The sequence below is a fragment of the Coffea eugenioides genome, unplaced genomic scaffold (genome assembly GCF_003713205.1).
Source record: "Coffea eugenioides isolate CCC68of unplaced genomic scaffold, Ceug_1.0 ScVebR1_153;HRSCAF=624, whole genome shotgun sequence".
In the NCBI taxonomy this organism is placed as follows: domain Eukaryota; kingdom Viridiplantae; phylum Streptophyta; class Magnoliopsida; order Gentianales; family Rubiaceae; genus Coffea; species Coffea eugenioides.
In genome coordinates, this window is record NW_020861952.1 from 200,641 (window position 1) to 219,469 (window position 18,829).

An 18,829-nucleotide genomic window follows, 5' to 3' on the forward strand; every position below is an offset into this window, starting at 1 on the left:
TTTCTTTACTTTTCCAACCTAACATCAACACCCAATCTCATCTCATTTCAGCCACAATTTCCCATATAAATCACAAGCTATTGAAAACACACCTATTAGGGTCAACAATACCCTTCAAATACAACCAAATGGTAGCTCAAAATTAGAAACCCTAAAGCTGGAATTTTTGCACCCAAGCTGGAAATTTCTTTAGGCAAGTCCATCTAGCACATAATACCTCAATAATTTCATATAGCAAAGCTATCAAAATGTGAACAACCTCAAGCATCACAGTGTGACCAGAATTTTCACCATAAAACTGAAATTTACCATAAAACTACTTCAAAACTATGAAATATTTCTCATAAACTACATATTTTGCAACCTTGAACCACAAATAAGCTAGTATTAGGAGTAAAAAGAGATTACTTGGCAAGATACCTTAGAACCACAAGAAAGATAGTAGCTTAGTGCCTTTCCCTCCAAAATCACTCCACCAATACCTTCAATATCCCTTAGAGAGCAACTTCTATGGAGTAGTTTGAAATTTTAATAGTTGAAACTCAAGATTGAGCAAGAAAATGAAGTTGAAGTTGAAAGTTTTCTCTTGAGGTTGAAAGTTTTCTCTTGTTTATTCCTCTAAGAGGTTCGGCCAAAGCATGAAGAAAATGAGATGAATTTGGTCAAATTTTTTTTTATTTAGTAAAGTTAAGAAACCTTTGGTCAAACTCCAACTACCAATCAGGTTGTGACACTTGGCGCCTTGAATGTTTAATCTTATCTTCTTTTCTCCCAATGGTACACCATATAACTACCCTCTAATTATCCTCTAGCACCTTATAACATAATATCCCTTTATGTAAACTTCACCTAGTCATCAAAAATTTATCGCACTTAACACGTCCATAATACACTTCACACTTAACATGAACTATCTTATACTAGGAAAATGATTTAAAAACTATACTCCCTTATAAAAATCTCTGGGAAATACCTATAATAAAGTAAAGTAAAGAAAATACACGCGAAGAAATAAAATAAAATAATATAAAATAAAGAAATTTTACGGGTCCTCACAGTGCTTGCATGTGTCTTTCTTGGCCTCACGAGCAATCGCTCACCCCGTAGAGTTGTTTTCCTTAACAGGTGGATTGGAAGATTTTGGAAAAGCCGATTAGGTTATACTTTTGATTGGAATTTTAGTTGTAAATGTTTAGTCGACTTTTTAGTGGTTGTATTTTGGGACTTGTTGCATCTTTTGAGAACATGATGTAAGATTTGGATATTTAGTTAAGGAAACGATCTTTTTTCATTTTAGACTTGTATTATTTGGTTTGTATTTTTAACTTTGAATTGAACTGTCTTGAGTCCTGGCGAGAGCTGGGCAGGCGTCCCTCGGATACCCCTGGGTTCGCCCTTAGGAGAAGTGGGGGCATCACAGTTGGTATCAGAGCGCTAGGTTAGAGACCTAATTGGGAGATGTATTAGGGACTTTACCCTTAAGAATTGAGATAAGATGATTTAGTGATACCCTAAGTGATATTTGAGCGAGATACCGACTTTAAGTTTCTAATCTGAAAATTGTGGTTGTTTTGCAGGGATGGAGAATGGGAATGGAGGACCTGCTGCTAATGGTAATGACCATGCTAATGGCCATGTGGAGCCCCTTAGATCCATTTACTATAGCGCACGGGGTGGAGGAGCTCGTGTGCATTATTCACCTTCTACTAGGTATCCTTGATGTGTCTGTAGGAGGACATACGCTTACCCAAACCACCTTGTATTTGCTCTTGACGATGAGCGACGTCAGTTGGTAGATACCAATCGAGATCTGCTCCAGGAGGTAGAGGAGCTGAGCATTATGGTGAATGCTCAGAGTGCTAGGATTGCTGAGCTGGAGGAGACTTTGGCAGGCGAGGTAGCTACGGCTGAAGTCACCCGTGATGAGCTTCAGAGAGCTAGGGCTCGACTTACTAGGATAGGTGAGGAGGTCCGTGATCGGGCTTCCGGGATCATGGCCGATGCTACTATGTTGATTGACGAGGTGATAGAGGTTGTACAGAGTCTAGTTCAGGTGGGCTCTGAGGAGGATCCAGAGGAGAACCCTGAGGAGGAGGTTCCACCTGATAGCCCCTGAGGACTAGGTTTAAAGTGACCGACCTTTTGACTTTTGTAATTAGAAATAGCTGGGGTGATGCTAGTGCCAAAGCCATTGTATTTTGCTTGACTGCGTGGCCTACTTTTGAGGCACTTGACTTTACTTTAGTCGTGCATGACAAAAAGTACCTTTGTGGCACTTGTGTGCTATATTTTTGTAATTTCCCCCATGACTTGCTAATTGTATGAACTTTAAAGTGTAAATACATGCTAATTATTGTTATTTCTGATGTTTTCAAGATTGGCTCTTGTTTTAATAAATTTCTCGCGTGATCACTTTTATTTATTGCACTAGACACCACTAGAATTATGGACGGACGAAGAAGTGGACGAGGTCGTGGGCGAGAGTCTAGGCAAGCCCAACCTCACGGAGATGATCAGGGATCGACAACTGGGCCGACTCAGGGACAAAGAAATTTAGAGGGTAATCAACTGGCTACTGCCATTAATAGGATGACTGATATCCTTGAGCAGTTAGCCGAGAAACAGGGTCTAGGGCCACTTAATCAGCCCGGGGGCCAGGATAGAGGGGAAGATAGAGCTTTGGAGAGGTTCCTGAAATTTAACCCGTCTAAATTCACTGGGGAGCCCGACCCCGAGGTAGCGGAGAATTGATTGGAGAGAATGGTCAACATATTCGCCGCCTTAGACTATACCGAATGTGAGGACCCGAAATTTTCATATTTTATTTTATTTTTCTGGCTTAATTAATTATTTACTCACCCGTTTTCTCTGAATAATTTATTTCAATTATTTTAAACTTATTTACATGGAATAATGTCTCAATTATATTTTTAACACGTCTCGTTAGTAAAATTAATTTTTCTAGGGCTCGTATAGCGAGAAATAAGGAGTACACGTTTTTTGAGACTATGTTCGATCCGAGAGAACATTAGTCTTGGAGAATTAAGAATGATCAATAGTAGATTAAGAAAAGTTAATTGAGAGATTAGATGTGAGTAAGTTAAAATTAAGCTTATACCATGCGCGCGTCGAAAGTGTTCCGAAAGACGTGCTGGTACAAATTAATTGGAGATTTGAGAAATTAATACTAGACTCATGTGAGGACTCATGTTTTTATTTCCAAAATAGTTATTTTCATGATTATTTACCCTAGTATTAGTTAGTTATATCATCGTTACAAGAATTTCTTAGAAATTTCACTTTATCGCGCACAAGTCGGAAGTTCGCGTATTCGCGAGCACGATTAATTGAGGGATTTTAGAAATTATTGTTAGACTGCTAAGAGTGGATAATAATAGTGTTAAAGGAAGTGCATTAGAGGTTTAGTGCACAAGTGAAACAAACCCGAGAGGAAACGGGCACGAAACGCTCGCTTACACGCACTATTGAGAGTTGATTTTTCCCAAACTTTGGCCCCATGTTTCCAAGCTTCCAAGGGAAGCTTTAGTTATCAGATCTTCCTCTCTCTCCTCACCATTCTTGCTGGCCGAAACTTAGCTCCAAAGAAGAAGAAAAGAGCTCTCTCCATTTTCACTTGGAGATTGACTTGGACTAGGAAGAGAGCATCATTTCCACGGTTTCTTGGAGCTTCTAGGTGACCGAATTTTCTGAATTTCAACACCCAAGGGGTAGTAAATCATCCAACCTTTGAAACTTGATTTTTGTGAGTTAGATTGGACTTGGAAGCTTTTTTTTTTTTTACTTTGGCTAACCCCGATCGCAGGGAGGGATGCCACCCTCTATTAATTTATTAATAAACTAAAAGAAACATCAAACAAACCGGTCCCTTTACACCTACGTGATCCTGAACAAACGATATAATAGAAGGGAACCCAAATCTATCTAGGCGCAAGGCACCTCTAGTCGCCGGCGGTAACTTTGACACAGACGTGTAAATGACCTCTCCCCCCAGAGTACACCCAACCTTCGATAAAACATCAACAACTTGATTTTCCTGCCGAAAATAGTGGCCCACTCTAGGGATATGCTCCATAAACCCAAGCAACTGCTGTACCTCCAGGATGGACTTGGAATCTTGTAACTTCATGTGGGTAACTTTGGTTAGTTGAAAATCACTTGAGTGGGCTCTATGAAATCCCACAATGGACAGGCTGGACTGATATGATGATTTTGGGTGTTATTTATGTTGATTAAGTGTTAAACTAGTGGATATAAGTTGAAAAAGTGGAAAGAAAATCAAAGGAAAACTTGCATGAGAAAGAGGCGAATTCTGCCCTATTTTTGCGGAGCACTTGGCGCGATTTTTTTGTGATCAAATTTCCTTGATTTGGTGTAGATATATTGTATAAGTTGTGTGGAAAGTTTTCACCAAAAATCACTTGATTTGGTTGGGTAAAAGTTGCATTTTCGAAACATGTTCAAACCTGAAAAACGTGTACAGAGGTACTCTGGTAGCGAACTTTGAACAATCATCACTCCTTGCTCCGACATCAAAATTGAGTACCGTTTGCGGCATTTGAAACTAGACACTTGCAGTTTTCTAGCGAAATAAAATACATCCCTTGATTCGACTTGAGTGAGTGTAACAGCCCCACTTTCCCCTAAGGCGAACCAAAGGGGTTAGCGGACTGCCTGCCCAGCTCTTGCCAGAGTTCGAACTCAATCGAGCAGGGAAATGGAGGATTGAACTTGACTCGAAGAAAATGTTAAAAAACTCAAACCCAACTTGATGTGGCTCGAACAATTATGCTGTTACTTTTTTTTCCATTATAAAATTTAATTAAGCATGCAAACCAACTTGTAAATTAACTGAAACATAACCCTTAATGGTAATTTTATAATTAAAAATACATATTATTTAAATTAAAAAATACTCGACGAGTAGCTTGTTGAGTTCGAGTACCATATATTCGGACTCGAAACTCGACTTGCATCCCCACTCGAGCTACTCGAACTCGGTCAAAGCAAGTTCGAGTTGATTGGTTGACAGCTAGCAAGCAGCTCAAATCGCAATCAACCCTAAATGCGATTAGTGAATGAAAAATTGTCTAGCCTAGAGTGGGAGTAGACATTTTGACATATTCAAATCCAACAAGCATTGCAAGCAATGCAATGCAATTGAATGGAAAATAAGGGAAATTCATATTTATACTATCAGTTACGAGAAGAATCAACTCTATTGCACATTATATAACCTATATCTTGCACCTTTCCATTCTAAATCTCCAATATTTTGTGGACGTCATCCACATATATCCTGATCAGTCTCCTGAAACAAAACTGCGAAGCAATCCTTTTGCTTGTGTGTAGCTCCAACCAGATGGCTTCAATCAAATCGTTGAATTCTCCAGTGGTTCGGATATCAACTTCAGACCAAACAACCTCTCGGCATTTGCTTTTGTATCACCGATAAGGGTCTGGCATCTAGTTTCATCATGTTTTGATTCCACAAGTCTATTTGCTACATATTATCCGAACTCTTTTGTCCATGTTAACATTGGAGGCTCCTAGATGTGCACCAAATAACTATCTATTAAAGGAACCAACTTCAAAATGCATGCTTTCTTTTATCATTCTAGATTAGGTTCAAGAGGAAATTCAAACGCATCCAACAAAAGATATTGCTATGCATTCTGTTAATGTTCTAGATTGACCTAACATATCAATAATCCTCCATGTGAAAGATCCAAATTAGGTTAAGGGGAAAATTTGAACTTATCCAATAGAAGATATTGTAAACTTCACTTAATAGGCTGAAATGGCTAGAAGCCACTACAAGAAAAATTATATTTGGAGGCGCAACAAAATGATGCAATAGGAAACTTTTAGAGGCACTTAGACTATTGAGGCGCACACATCAAATGTCTACTAAACTACCCGTTTGGAAAAGGTTGGAGGCGTTTCTTAACGTCATGTTTAATGAATTTGATGCATTCACAATTGCCATGATAGAAATTGCAAATAGGCACACACCAATGCCTCTAAAGATGCCCTATAAAGGCACTTTACTTGGTATCATTTTTGCTCTTTTTAGGACACTTTTACGTGTTGCCAAAAAGTAATTGTCTAGGCACAATGAAGTGCATTATATACATTAATGGAGGCAGTTTATAGTGTAGTGTTTACCTGTCTTTCAAGGCATTTTCTACCATTGTAAAAAGGAATCTCCAAACACTCAAAAAGTGTCACGATATGTGGTTTTACTAGGTGCATTAGTTTCAATGTAGGCATTGGCAAGTGCCTCAATAGATGTCTTTTTTTTGTGCAATTTTCATCTAAATTTTATACTCTAATCTCCTAATACAATACGCCAAACACATAATATGCAATTGTAAGACAGCCACTATGCCAAAGAATATAAATCTGCTTGAAAGTAAAAAACTGGTGACATCCTAAATAAAGCAAAAAGTTCCACAAATCTGAAGTTAATTCAAAAACTAGCATTAATACTTCTTTAAACAAAAGGCTGTCATCCAACTCTTGCAATAGAATCCAGCAACATTCTCAAGAACACAAAATATTCCACAAATTTGAAGTTAACTCAAAAACTAGTATTGGTTCTCTAAACAAAAGGCTGCTGTCCAACTCTTGCTTCTCTAACAAAAGGCTGCTGTCCAACTCTTGCTTCTCCAAACAAAAGGCTACTGTCAATCCTCATGAATCTTCACCTATAAAATTAGTAGATTAAGTAAGAACACCACTTCATTATCCATCCAACTTACAAATATTTGTAAAGAAAAAAACTTGAACAATCTTGTGTCAAATTATACCAATTTCAGTGGCCAAGCAATCGGTGCACCAAGTGCATCTTCAATTGTTTGCAATAGCCCATAAGGCCTAATCAATTGTTCATTGCGTTCCATCACGATTTGTACTAGTATTTCACACCAACATGGTCCTAATGGTTGTCCACCAACAACTTTAGAAGGATCAATTCCTTGGAGGCGACCAATAGCTAGACATTTTGTTGGATCAAACAAGCTGAAAATATCCACCCAATCACCTTCCTACAAGATAATTTGAAGTCATAGAATTGAATTAGGTAGATTTATTTTTTAAAAAAATTTGGTAGAGTTTCCCCTGCATTTTGAGCATTTCTCCAATTTTCAGCAATAAAACTTAATAACCATGACTTTACTAAGTAGAAATTACCATGTTTTACTATTCAATATAACCAAACAAAATAGCAGTTTAATGAATCAACAAGTTTCAAACAACAAAAGTGAGTATCCTCATATGGTATAATCACAATAAATTCTTGAAAAATAATCATGAATATACCTGAAGAGAACGAGCACCCATAGGAGATTTTGAAACATGATTAGAGGACGTTGAATTTATCGAGCCACCAGTTTTTGAGCCACTATTTTGCTGCTGACACACCATTGCTTTGAGCTCTGCAAGTTCTTTGGCTTGGTCTTTCAGCTGCTGATCTTGCTCAGCAAATTTATCTTCCATCTTAGAAATTGCTGCCTTTTGCTCCATAACGATACGCTGACAAGTGCTGCGACTAGGTACATTACCCCATTTGTCTGATGGTGTCACACCTAGACCATACATGCACACACGCCCATTGTTATCTTCCCCAAATACTTGGGCAAATGCATCATTACGACCAACATCATCATTAGAACCAGGGGGAAGTTGGCTAACTTTTTCCTTCAAAGCTTGCTGTATTTAAAATCCAGAAAAAATTCAATATTACTAAAGTCGATTATCTTACATTAATGAAGATAAAATCAGTCCTAAGTTAGTAGACAATTTAAGTCGTTTAGAGTACTAATTTCATCAACCAATTAATAACTTACTAATGTAGCTGCAACGTCATCATTTCCTGGGTTTCCGTTTGAGTCAGTATAACAGTGTTCGAACATATCAACTCGTGATGGGAGATGACCTAATTTTTTCATCTATAGAAAATGAAGTCTTCATAAGACCACTAGGTGATACAAGAAAAAACTAAATGAAACTAAAAGGTTTAAAAGATTTACCAATTTCTTTTGAATTGAGCATACGATTTCTTCCCTGTCTTATGATTCATTGTTTTCTTAGCCCGACTCATCTTATTCTTCTCGCTGGTATTCTGAAATTATAGAAAAATAGTGAAAACTTATAATCTCAACATAATGCTTGATATTTAATAGTTAAAACAGTTATACCTTTGTTTCCTTTAAGCTCCAGTAAGCCAGAAGATTTCTCCACTGATCTTTCAAGATCCGCTGATCCCTATTGTTAATTTGACTCTCAATGGATTCATTTGGATTGTAATATTTTGCCTTTAAAGCTGATTTCCAATTTCTCCATTTTTTGCCGATTGATTTCAAAGTCCAAAAATCTGCACCTGGAGAAAGACGAAATTTTTCCTACAATAACACCTCAAATAGTTAGACCCATATTTTTGTCATATAAAGGGTACAGCTGTATATTTGCATCAAGCAAAATGTGCATTACCTTCACCAATACAAGCATGTCTTGCTTCTTATCATTTGTCATTTCACGCCAATCTGTCACGTCTAGAGGAGCATACTTTCCATTTCTTGCTATTGTTCCTAAGAACTCAGTAAATTTGGACCATCCTTATCAAATCTAACTTTGTACCGATGACAACTACTAGGTTTACCCCATATTTCTGTCATATATGTTGGCCCTCTAGTTTTTCTTTGTGAATTTTCATCTGCATTTTCTTCATCTATAACCATGAAATATGACGCCGGTGAATTTCATTACCAAAAAAAACTAGTAGAACTAAAAGTTTTGAAACTGAATCTCAAGAATGAAAATCAGAACTGGGCATGACTTATTAGAGATGTACCTGTAGAGTTAGGCTCCTCAATGTGAATCTGATTTTCAGCTATATCCTCGTGTTGATCAACAAGTGTATTTCCGGTAATCTTCTGTCTTTTAGTCCTTGCCATTCCTACAAATAAAAATATTTAACAAATAAAAGAATACAAATACAAAAAGGATAGCAAAATCTCAAACGAATATGATAATAGAAAGGCTACAACTAGACTGAAAATTTTCATCTACTAACAAATCAATTTTAAAGTGCAAGTAAGTAAGTTAAAACAGAAATTTTAAAATAGACAAATGCAAAGGCACAACAAGGTTAATCTGAATTTGCATCTACAAGAAAATGCATGTGAAATTGCAACCACGTTTATAGTTACAACTTTTACAGTTTTAATAGCAAAAACCAAACATTTCAACAATTCAGGCTAGTGGAGTATTTCATCTCCATCATCTTCTCGAACCCATCGAATGTCTTCATTCTCATTGTCCATTTGAGTTGTTGAGGTAATTGTGCTCTGCAAATACATCTCAATATCACATACGGGGTCCATCATAAACTCATTCCTAGGAGATGTAGCAACAACAACACTCCAGCCTTCAGCTAAAGGGTCTTCAACATAAAAAACTTGTGAAACTTGGGTTGCTATCACATATGGCTCAGGGTGAGGCTTTACATTCTTGAAGTTGGCCAATGTGAATCCATCCTCATCTTGCTTTAATCTTTTGCCTTTTGATATCCAATCACATTCAAATAAGGTGACAGTTCGGCCTTCAGTGTAATTTAACTCAAGGATATTCGTCAAAATACCATAGTAAGCCAAGTCACTTAAAATTGGATTATTATCTTTAGTACTCGAAAAGCTTGATGTTGTTGCATTGACAAGAACCCCACTATTCTGAGTTTTCCTCTGAGATTCTAATTGTCTTGTATGGAAGCGAAAGCCAGTGACAAGAATCTTTTGATATGTTCTCCCCACATTATTTGGACCCCTAGCCAGAAGTTTCAAATCTTTGGAGATGTCAACACCATCAGCCACTTGAATCTGCTTAACCTATTATATACAAAATGTAACAATGACAAATTTCTTCTTTTATGCATAAAAAAAAAGATAATAGAACCTGTAAGATTGTTGAGCTTACATGGTTCGAAAACCAATCTGCAAAATTCTCACAATGAATACGCTCAATGACATGTTTTCCAGCACATGGATTTTGCTCCTCCACCATTTTATGGTGTTTGCTGCATATAGAAACTCACTAAGTATTTAACATATATAATTTTTTTAATTGAAAGGAATTTACTTACTCAACATATGGCTTGATGTGGTCGCAATTAAATAGCACATATTGATATGCTTTTCTCAAAATTTCATTGCTGAAATTTGTTGGAGTTCCTTTTCCTAATGGACGACATGAACTGGAAAATACATCGAAGCCTTCACTTGAGGTGTTGCCCACATCATCATTTCTACTTGTCCGATTAAACTTCGTTTCAACATAATCAGCTAGGTATAAGGAACAAAAATTCAAACATTCCTCAGCTAAATACCCTTCAGCAATACAGCCTTCTGGTCGACTTCTATTTCGGACATAGGATTTCAAAGTTCCTAAATACCTTGACAAGGCAAGTTTTAATTCAAGTTTAGAATATTGAGATGAAGTTAATGATAAAAAATGTCTAAAATTTTCAAAATACTTCACTTAAATATTTCATGAGTACCTTTCTATAGGATACATCCACCGATAATGGACAGGCCCTCCTATTTTTGCTTCGCTAACCAAATGAACAGCTAGATGTACCATCACATTAAAAAAGGATGGTGGAAAAATCCTTTCTAATTGACAAAGTATGATACCAATCTCTTTTTCCAAATGAACTAAATCTGCTGGATCCAAAACTTTGGAGCACAACTTGCGAAAATACCTGCTCAATTTGACTAAAGGAGAGCGAACTGCTTTTGATAAAGTCCTGCGCAGAGCTATTGGGAGAAGTTGTTGCATCAAAATATGGTAATCATGACTTTTTAATCCAGAAATTTTTTGTGGCTTTACTTTAACACATCTAGAAATATTTGTTGCGTAGCCATCTGGAACTTTTATCCCTTTCAAAACTTTGTAAAATATCTCCTTTTCCTTCTTTTTCATTGTAAAGCAAGCTGGAGGCAGAACACTCCTACCATTTCCCTTCTCAATGGGATGCAATTCTGATCTTATACCCATATCACGAAGGTCAAGACGTGACTTTTTATTATCTTTGGTTTTTTCCAGATTCAACAATGTAGCCACAATGATCTCACAGATGTTCTTCTCAATGTGCATAACGTCAAGATTATGACGTATCATATTGTCTTTCCAATAGGGCAAATCAAAGAAAATACTTAATTTTTTCCAATTAAATGGCAATTCTGGATTGTCACTAACTGTCTTCCCAAGTTTAATACTATAACCAGCTAACTCATCTAAAATTGTAGACCCCATTAACCTTCCTGGTGGTTTTCCATACTCTACAGCTCCATTGAAAGATTTAGCATCTTTGCGAAATGGATGGTTCATTTCCAAGTACCTTCGATGCCCCATATAGCAATATTTTCCCCAATTTTGCAGATGCTGTGAAGATGTGTATTTATGGCATACAGGACATGCAAGTTTTCCTTTAGTGCTCCATCCGGAGAGGATTGCATAACCTGGAAAGTCACTGATGGTCCATAAAAGTGCTGCACGAAGTTGAAAGTTTTCTTTTCTTGATGCATCATATGTATTCACTCCAACATCCCACAATTCCTTTAATTCTGCTATGAGAGGTTTTAAATATATATCAATATTATTTCCTGGTGCAAATGGACCGGGTATCAACAATGACAACATAAAGTTCGGTTGTTTCATACACATCCATGGCGGCAAATTATATGGCATCAATATTACCGGCCAAGTGCTATGAGTTGAACTCATATTTTTGAATGGGTTAAATCCATCTGATACTAGGCCCAACCTCACATTACGAGAATCTTGAGAAAATTCTGGATGATGAAAGTCAAATGTTTGCCAACATGGAGAATCAGCAGGGTGCCTCATGTTACCATCCTTAGTACGACCTTCTGCATGCCATCTCATATGGCCTGCAATTTTGGAGGACATAAATAGGCGTTGTAACCTATGTTTTAGGGGAAAATGCCATAAAACCTTATGCGGTATTTTTCTTCCCTCACCAGTCGGATCATTTTCAGATTTAACCCATCTAGATTCTTTACATGTTTCACAATGCTTTCTTCTTGCATCTACCCCCCCAATACAAAGTACAGTCATTCGGACATGCATCATATTTATCATACCCAAGTCCTAATTCCTTCATTAACTTTTCAACTTCATAATAAGACTTAGGCAAACCATCCATCGCATCTGGAAAGGCTTCTTTCAACAAATCAAGTAACATATCAAAAATTTTGTTGCTGAGTTTACCAAGGCATTTGAGGTGAAGCAGCCGAATCATAAAGGAAAGTTTTGAGAATCTTTTACATCCAGAGTAAAGCTCTTTGTTAGAATTATCAATTAGATTGTAAAACTTTTCAGCTTCTACATTGGGCAATTGGCTTTTGTATTCAGTTCCATCTATCCTTGTATAATCTTGTTCAGGAATTCCCATTGCATCATGAACCAAACCATGCATGTCATCAAGTTCATCCCGTACCCCATGTGAGATATCATAGGAAGTAGGTTTTGGTGCACTAGAGTAAACAAATTCTCCATGAGCTGCCCAATGGGTGTATCCTTTAACAAAACCATAAACTTTCAAATGAAGTTCTGCATTCTCCCTGGTAATACATACACCACACTTACATTCTTTACATGGACATAATATCATCCCATTTATACTTGAATTCTGGAATGCATAATCTAAGAATTTTTGCAAACCATCCCAATATTCTTTGCTTCGTCTATTCTTTTGCATCCAAGTTTTATCCATATTCTGTAACCATGACAAATTTAACCTTAAAATATACACATACATACATATACATATACATATACATATATAAGCAAAAGAAAGCAATTAAGAATAATATTAACAAAGTGCATCACTCATACAACAAAAAAATTATTAGGATACCAAGAAGCTATTTGGAAGTCAACGAGAAGGTCACTGTTTGAGATAAAAGCACAAGACATGAGAACCCCAAAGGTTTTCCGCTACTAGCCATTTATCACGTGTCACCAAGTAAATAGTTTTTTACACAAATCAATGTTAAGAATAAAATTTGCAGGTCATATAATATATCTACTGCAATGACACTCCAGTTTAAAAAAAAATTAAGAATCCAAATGACCAAAAGATGAAAATGAACGTACATTACAGGTTCAAACAAATGAACAAATTTAATATCATATATGTAACTTAATCTAATTCCTAATAAAAAAGAACACAAGAATATAAGTTGGCTTGTACCTCTAGCGAAATCAATGTGCAACGTCTTCAAAATGATTTCTTTTCACAAATAGCTATCTTCAATTCAAACCTGTGGTGAAACATTAATGAACTTTAGTAAAATTTTAATATTTTGAATAGGTGCTATACGTACTTCTCTAATTATTCAAGAAGAAAAATAACATCAGCTTGCAAATTTCTTGAAGAATATTTTAAAAAAAATGAGAAAGAACCAAAAGTGCTGAATGACTTTTTCTAATTATTCTGAAACAAACAGAACAGGGCATGAAAATATAAATGCACCAACATATATAAATGCATCAGCTTACTATGCAAACAGAACAAGGCATGCACGTTATTATGAAGCAAACAGAACAAGGCATCAGCTTACTTTCTCTATGTACATATATAAATGTACCAACATATGCATGAAAATGATCCAAGGCATGCACATTTTCCCCATGTGAACAGAAAACCACAAATGCAAATTATTCTCATTGAATAACATTTTCATAAAAAGCATTGGGATAGCAGGAATTTTATTTAAACTCAAGAAATAAAAAGATTTTATGGTCATGTTTGAGGGACCAACTTCGCTTTACAAGTTAAAATTTAGAAACCTCTGTATTGGTGCCAATTATTTTTCTGGTAAACTTAATTGCCATATTACCATAATATGAATCAAGTTTGAAAACTCAACTACAACTCAAACAATTGCTAACAGTTAACTTTCTTCCCAATTCACTAGTTCTGACTTTGCCAAATTTTACATGTTTTTCCGAAACCAAATGACATGAACAGTACACCATCTTTGACATTCTTAGTAGTTACTAGTCAGTAGAAGTAAAGCACCTGGGATTCTATATCCTATATTTTGTGCCAGACCAGTTGCACTAACGTAGGAATAGAAACCAATTCCCAAGTTCCAACTCGGTTGAGAGAAGCATTAACTACATAATCATAATGTCCTGATTCAATTCTTAGACATCCATTTTTCCCCTTTTCCCTTCCACTTTTGTACTTGAATTTAAAAAAAAAACTCTACCACTATTTTTATACACTTTATTATACTTTGTATCAGCGTATTATTACCTGACTGCCAAAGTACTTTGTGGAATCAGTAGGCTAAAGTAAATGCAAAAGGTGCTTAGAAATTCAACAGGATTGCAAAAGGAAGCCTCAATTGATCGATCGGGCTTAGTTGCCAAATACCAGATCACACGGCAGGGTTTGATGGGTTTGTCTTGCTTAATATTAACAATCGGCCGCGGTGGGAGAATGGGACTGCCTCCTGAGTCCTGAATTGGTACTGTCGATGGCCCCAAGGCCGAAACAAGGAGGCGGACACATTCCATATGGCATTACATTAGATGCCAGCAAAAAAAAACCAGCAATCAATCAACCAGCCAACTGCTTTTAATATTGCCCCATGTTTTTCTCCATCACATTATTAATACTCAACATAGAAATCAGATTTTAAAAAAAGAAAAAAAAATCAAACTAGCAACAGGGGAGAAAATAATTCAGTGGGCAGGCAAAGCATATGATTTTCAAAAACCCATAATACACTTACCTTTTAACCGCTAAACCATCCTTCTCTTCTTCTGGTCAAATTGGAGTGCATCCAAAAACTCAAGATAGAAAGAGAGAGGGTAGGGATTAAAGAATGAAAAAAAGAGGCAGAAATGGAAGGTTGATTTTGACGATGATGGATTTTGTGAATAGGGTCCAAGGGTTTAGATTTGGAGAAGAAGCTGAGGGAACTTTTTGGTGTGAATTGTAAGAGGCGGAGACCTTTCAAAGAGAAATGTATTGGGCAAACTTTAGTGAAGCGGCAAAATTTTCCTTGCCGCGTTTTTTTTTTCTTTTCCCCGCGCTTTCTCTCCATTTCATTTATACCAGTGACGTAACTACGTCGTTTCTATCTCAATTTCCTATTACTTCTGCTGACATTCACAAGTAATGCCCTAATAGCTATTCTAATTTGACATATCAAATTTTTCAATTTAGAAAAATATAAAACAAAGTGCAATGGTATTTGGTTCATGTTATTTTATTATGGCACTCACTTTTTTATGTCTTCATAAAACATGTAAAATGACACTTACAAAAAAGTGTCCTTATAGGTATGTCATAATAGGACATTTTTCTTGTAGTGAGCAGATAATAAGCTTAAGAAAGTCACATTACTTGGCTTTACTTCTACTTCCACCGAATTCTCTTAACCATTTTGAAGCTTGAGGACCCAATCCATCAGTTCCATAGCCCTTAATCATTGTTATCCATGCTACGAGGTCATCAGCGACCATTCTGTCAAAACAGATACTTCGAGTAGAAAGGTTTCTACATTTAAGATAAATATTTAGTTGATGACGGAGCACAAAGGATCAAGGGTGATCAAGCTACGAGTGATCAAGTTGTACAAGTTTCAAGCGGTCTAATCACAAGAGCTCGTGCAAGAAAACTAAGAGAGTCACTTCAAGCTTTTGTGTGCACGATTCAAGCTCGAGTTGGGGACGACTTGAGGATCATGGAAGGCTTGGACAATGAAAATTCAACCCTTTACACTTTGTACCAAGTTGAAGAGTTGGGTGAAGAAGATTAGTTGATTAGCTAGTTAGTCATTTGGATAGTTTTGCTTGTTGTCTTAGTCGTATGTTAAGCAAGGGTTTGTTTGTCATTTACCTTGCCAATTGAGTCATTTATATTGAATAATGATTCGGCCAAACTTGTCTTCATAAAGGCCGAAAATCTAGTTGCTTATTTATTTGGTTGAAGACCGAATCTGTTTGGCACTTAAGGGTCAATTTAGTCCAAGATAGAGTAGGTTTCGGAGTCCATGTAAGGCTATAAATAAGCCTAACCTCAAACGTTTTGATGGTCAGAATTTTTAGACAATTTTCGTGAGTTTATTTCACATTCTCTTTTCCAAGAGAGCTCCCTTTGAATACTTGAGAGTTTTCTTAAGCTATTCGATCTGAACTTATCAATCAAGTACCTCCTTGATTGTGGCATTCCTCTACCTACAAATTTGGTTCATTAATTCGATTAGTTACGGGTTGATATCGTATCAATATTGTTAACTCATAGGATTATTAGGATCAAGTTTTTCGCTGCCAAACCTAGGTATTAGTTGTCTAGATCGTGACGAGTGAATCACGGGTTTCGTCTTCGACGGAGTTTGTCTCACATCATTAGTGTTAACAATTCTAATGGTACATCCTTCATCAAAATGATGCTATATGATGCTATTGGCTAAGTCTAAGGTTGTGACACTATTGGCTGACCCTTAGTTTTCAAATGAAATTCACTCTCATCTCAGAAATTTAAATTTAAAAGAACATGCATTAGTGATTACAAAGAAGATGCTTTGGTGGTTACAAAGAGTAATATCATATTAACTTCTTCAAAGAAATAGAAAAACAAATTGCATATATATAATATATAAAAGAATAAAGTTGGTCTCATTGCATATGCCAAATTAGAAGAAAGGTAATCTATTCTCCTTTTTTAAATGGTACATTTAGCTAATTAATCAATGTAAAGAGATGTTGCCTTCCATTTAGATTATGACACAATGCTACGACCTTATTTGGCCAGGATCTATTCCATAGGTTTCAACATTGGTTGGAATTGTAATGTTGTTGTCGGAGAACAGGATTTGTTCTATAGCATCGTTCCCAAACTCCATTTCAACATTGGGTGGACTGGTCATACGGTTGTCCAAAAGATGCTTCAATATAGGGCAGCATGGTCATGCGATTGTCCAAGAGAGTGTTTAAACTTTTGACATATTATAGTCTCTAGTTTTCCATGGAAAACTTTATACATAGATTCTAAAAATTTTGTAAAAGTATTTTAGCCAAAAGTTTGAGGAAAACATATGAATCCTTAAGTGCAAATAATCAAATGTTTGAATCTATGTGAAATTAACTCATATCTTAATGTAAATGATCGATTGAGTTTATTTCATATTAATATAAGCAAGGAAGATCCTACTTTTTTAATCTTTACTACCAGTGACGGAGCCAGGATTTTTTTTTGGGGGGGGCCAAAATTGAAATTCCATTCAAAGATGACTAATTCATATATATATATATATATATCAACTCTCATAATATAAACTAAAATGAAAAAATTTAGGGGGCCAATTTTATTTTACACCATATTTACATATTATGAATTAAAATTCTCAAAACTTAGGGGGGCCATGGCCCCCCTCTGCCCCCCCTTGGCTCCGTCATTGTACTACTACGAAACTAAATTGTGCGGCAAAATTCAATAAACATTGACCATTCCGAAAATAAAAGTAGGATGTAACCAACAAAGAGACAATAAAAAGATAGGTGGTTAGCTTTATGAAAAAAATGAAAACAAAAACATTTTAACATCAAATCCTTGCTGTAAAATGATAAAAAAAAGGAGTCTTAAAGAAAAATTATAAAAACAACTTATGAAATTAGGATATACTTGAATTAATTTCTTGTAATACCTTGTAAAAATATAAAGAACAATTCTTATATAGATGGAAAAAACACTAAAAGAAATAATTAGTCCACTTTAAAAGAGTTTTCTTCACTAACTATGCTAGCAAATAGCTTTTAGTTTTCTTCAATTGCTTCAACATCTTCAACAAGTGTTTTATAGTGTTGCTTCAACTCATCAATGCTTTTATTAGGAACCATAGAAGCAATCTTGTCCCACTGTTCCTTAGAGTCCCCAGTCCAGTGCATGGCAATGGCGCTCTCAAAAGCTATGTCTTCTTCTCTGCTCCATACTACAGAAGAAGAAGAAGCAGACATTATCCCTCTTGCTTGAAGATCCTGAATAATACTTTTGTGCCTTCTTACTAGTTTTTCAAGTTCAGTAGGGAAGTTTTATGCAGGTGGGGATGCCTCTTGATGCTTTTGTTCAGCTGAGGTTCTTTTGGGAGTTGGAGAGAAGGAAAGAAAATAGGTGGGCAGGATAAGAGAAGAAAGTAAAAGAGAGTGCAAGATAAGAATAGGGAACCATTGTATTAAATGGAAAAGGACCACTTGTGAGGTAGAAGGGATGGGTTCATTTGTCATGTCCATACAAAGTCATGGCCAAAAAATTTCACATCCAAGAACAAGCGGAAAAAGAATCTCACGCTCTCTCTTAAGCCCTACCAAGAAATTACTTGCGCAAATAGCTACAGGCTACTTGCAGCTCCATTAACATCTCAATCCGGTGAAAGAATTTTACACATTATTGTCTGTCATTGATGCAGCGTATCAAGGGCAGTATGAAAAAGATTTCTTAAGAAACCAAATGCAAGGTTTTCTTTAGTTCACTTATTATTTGGCATCCCCTCTACTAAGGCCATTTCAAAATGTCATTCTTCTCCTTTTAGACCATGCACAATTTGGGCATTCCGATCATGATATTAGCAGGAAAGTAAAATGCCGCCAGCAAAGAAGGATAGATTTACCGATGGGTTTTCAATCACTGGTCGTCAATCATTTCTCAACTCGCTGGGTTTTTGCAAGACAACTTTGAAAGTGTTAGAGAAGAGAGTGGGTTTTTGCAATATAA

General features: G+C 36.2%; 2 protein-coding genes across 2 annotated transcripts; both read right to left on the reverse strand.

Annotated features, from left to right (window-relative positions):
- Nucleotides 1-6,707: 6,707 nt before the first annotated feature.
- On the reverse strand, nucleotides 6,708-8,975 carry LOC113755501. Its single transcript, XM_027299502.1, has 7 exons — nucleotides 8,873-8,975; nucleotides 8,512-8,609; nucleotides 8,220-8,423; nucleotides 7,869-7,970; nucleotides 7,342-7,731; nucleotides 6,831-7,067; nucleotides 6,708-6,728 (listed from the first exon to the last, which is right to left on the reverse strand). The coding sequence occupies exons 1-7, from the start codon at nucleotides 8,973-8,975 to the stop codon at nucleotides 6,708-6,710; spliced, it is 1,155 nt and encodes a 384-aa protein (XP_027155303.1).
- Nucleotides 8,976-9,278: 303 nt separating this feature from the next.
- LOC113755502 lies at nucleotides 9,279-15,582 on the reverse strand. Its single transcript, XM_027299503.1, has 6 exons — nucleotides 15,464-15,582; nucleotides 12,151-12,662; nucleotides 10,574-11,969; nucleotides 10,403-10,468; nucleotides 9,994-10,093; nucleotides 9,279-9,905 (listed from the first exon to the last, which is right to left on the reverse strand). Exons 1-6 carry the CDS (start codon nucleotides 15,580-15,582, stop codon nucleotides 9,279-9,281), a joined length of 2,820 nt encoding a protein of 939 aa, XP_027155304.1.
- Between the last annotated feature and the right edge of the window lie 3,247 nt (nucleotides 15,583-18,829).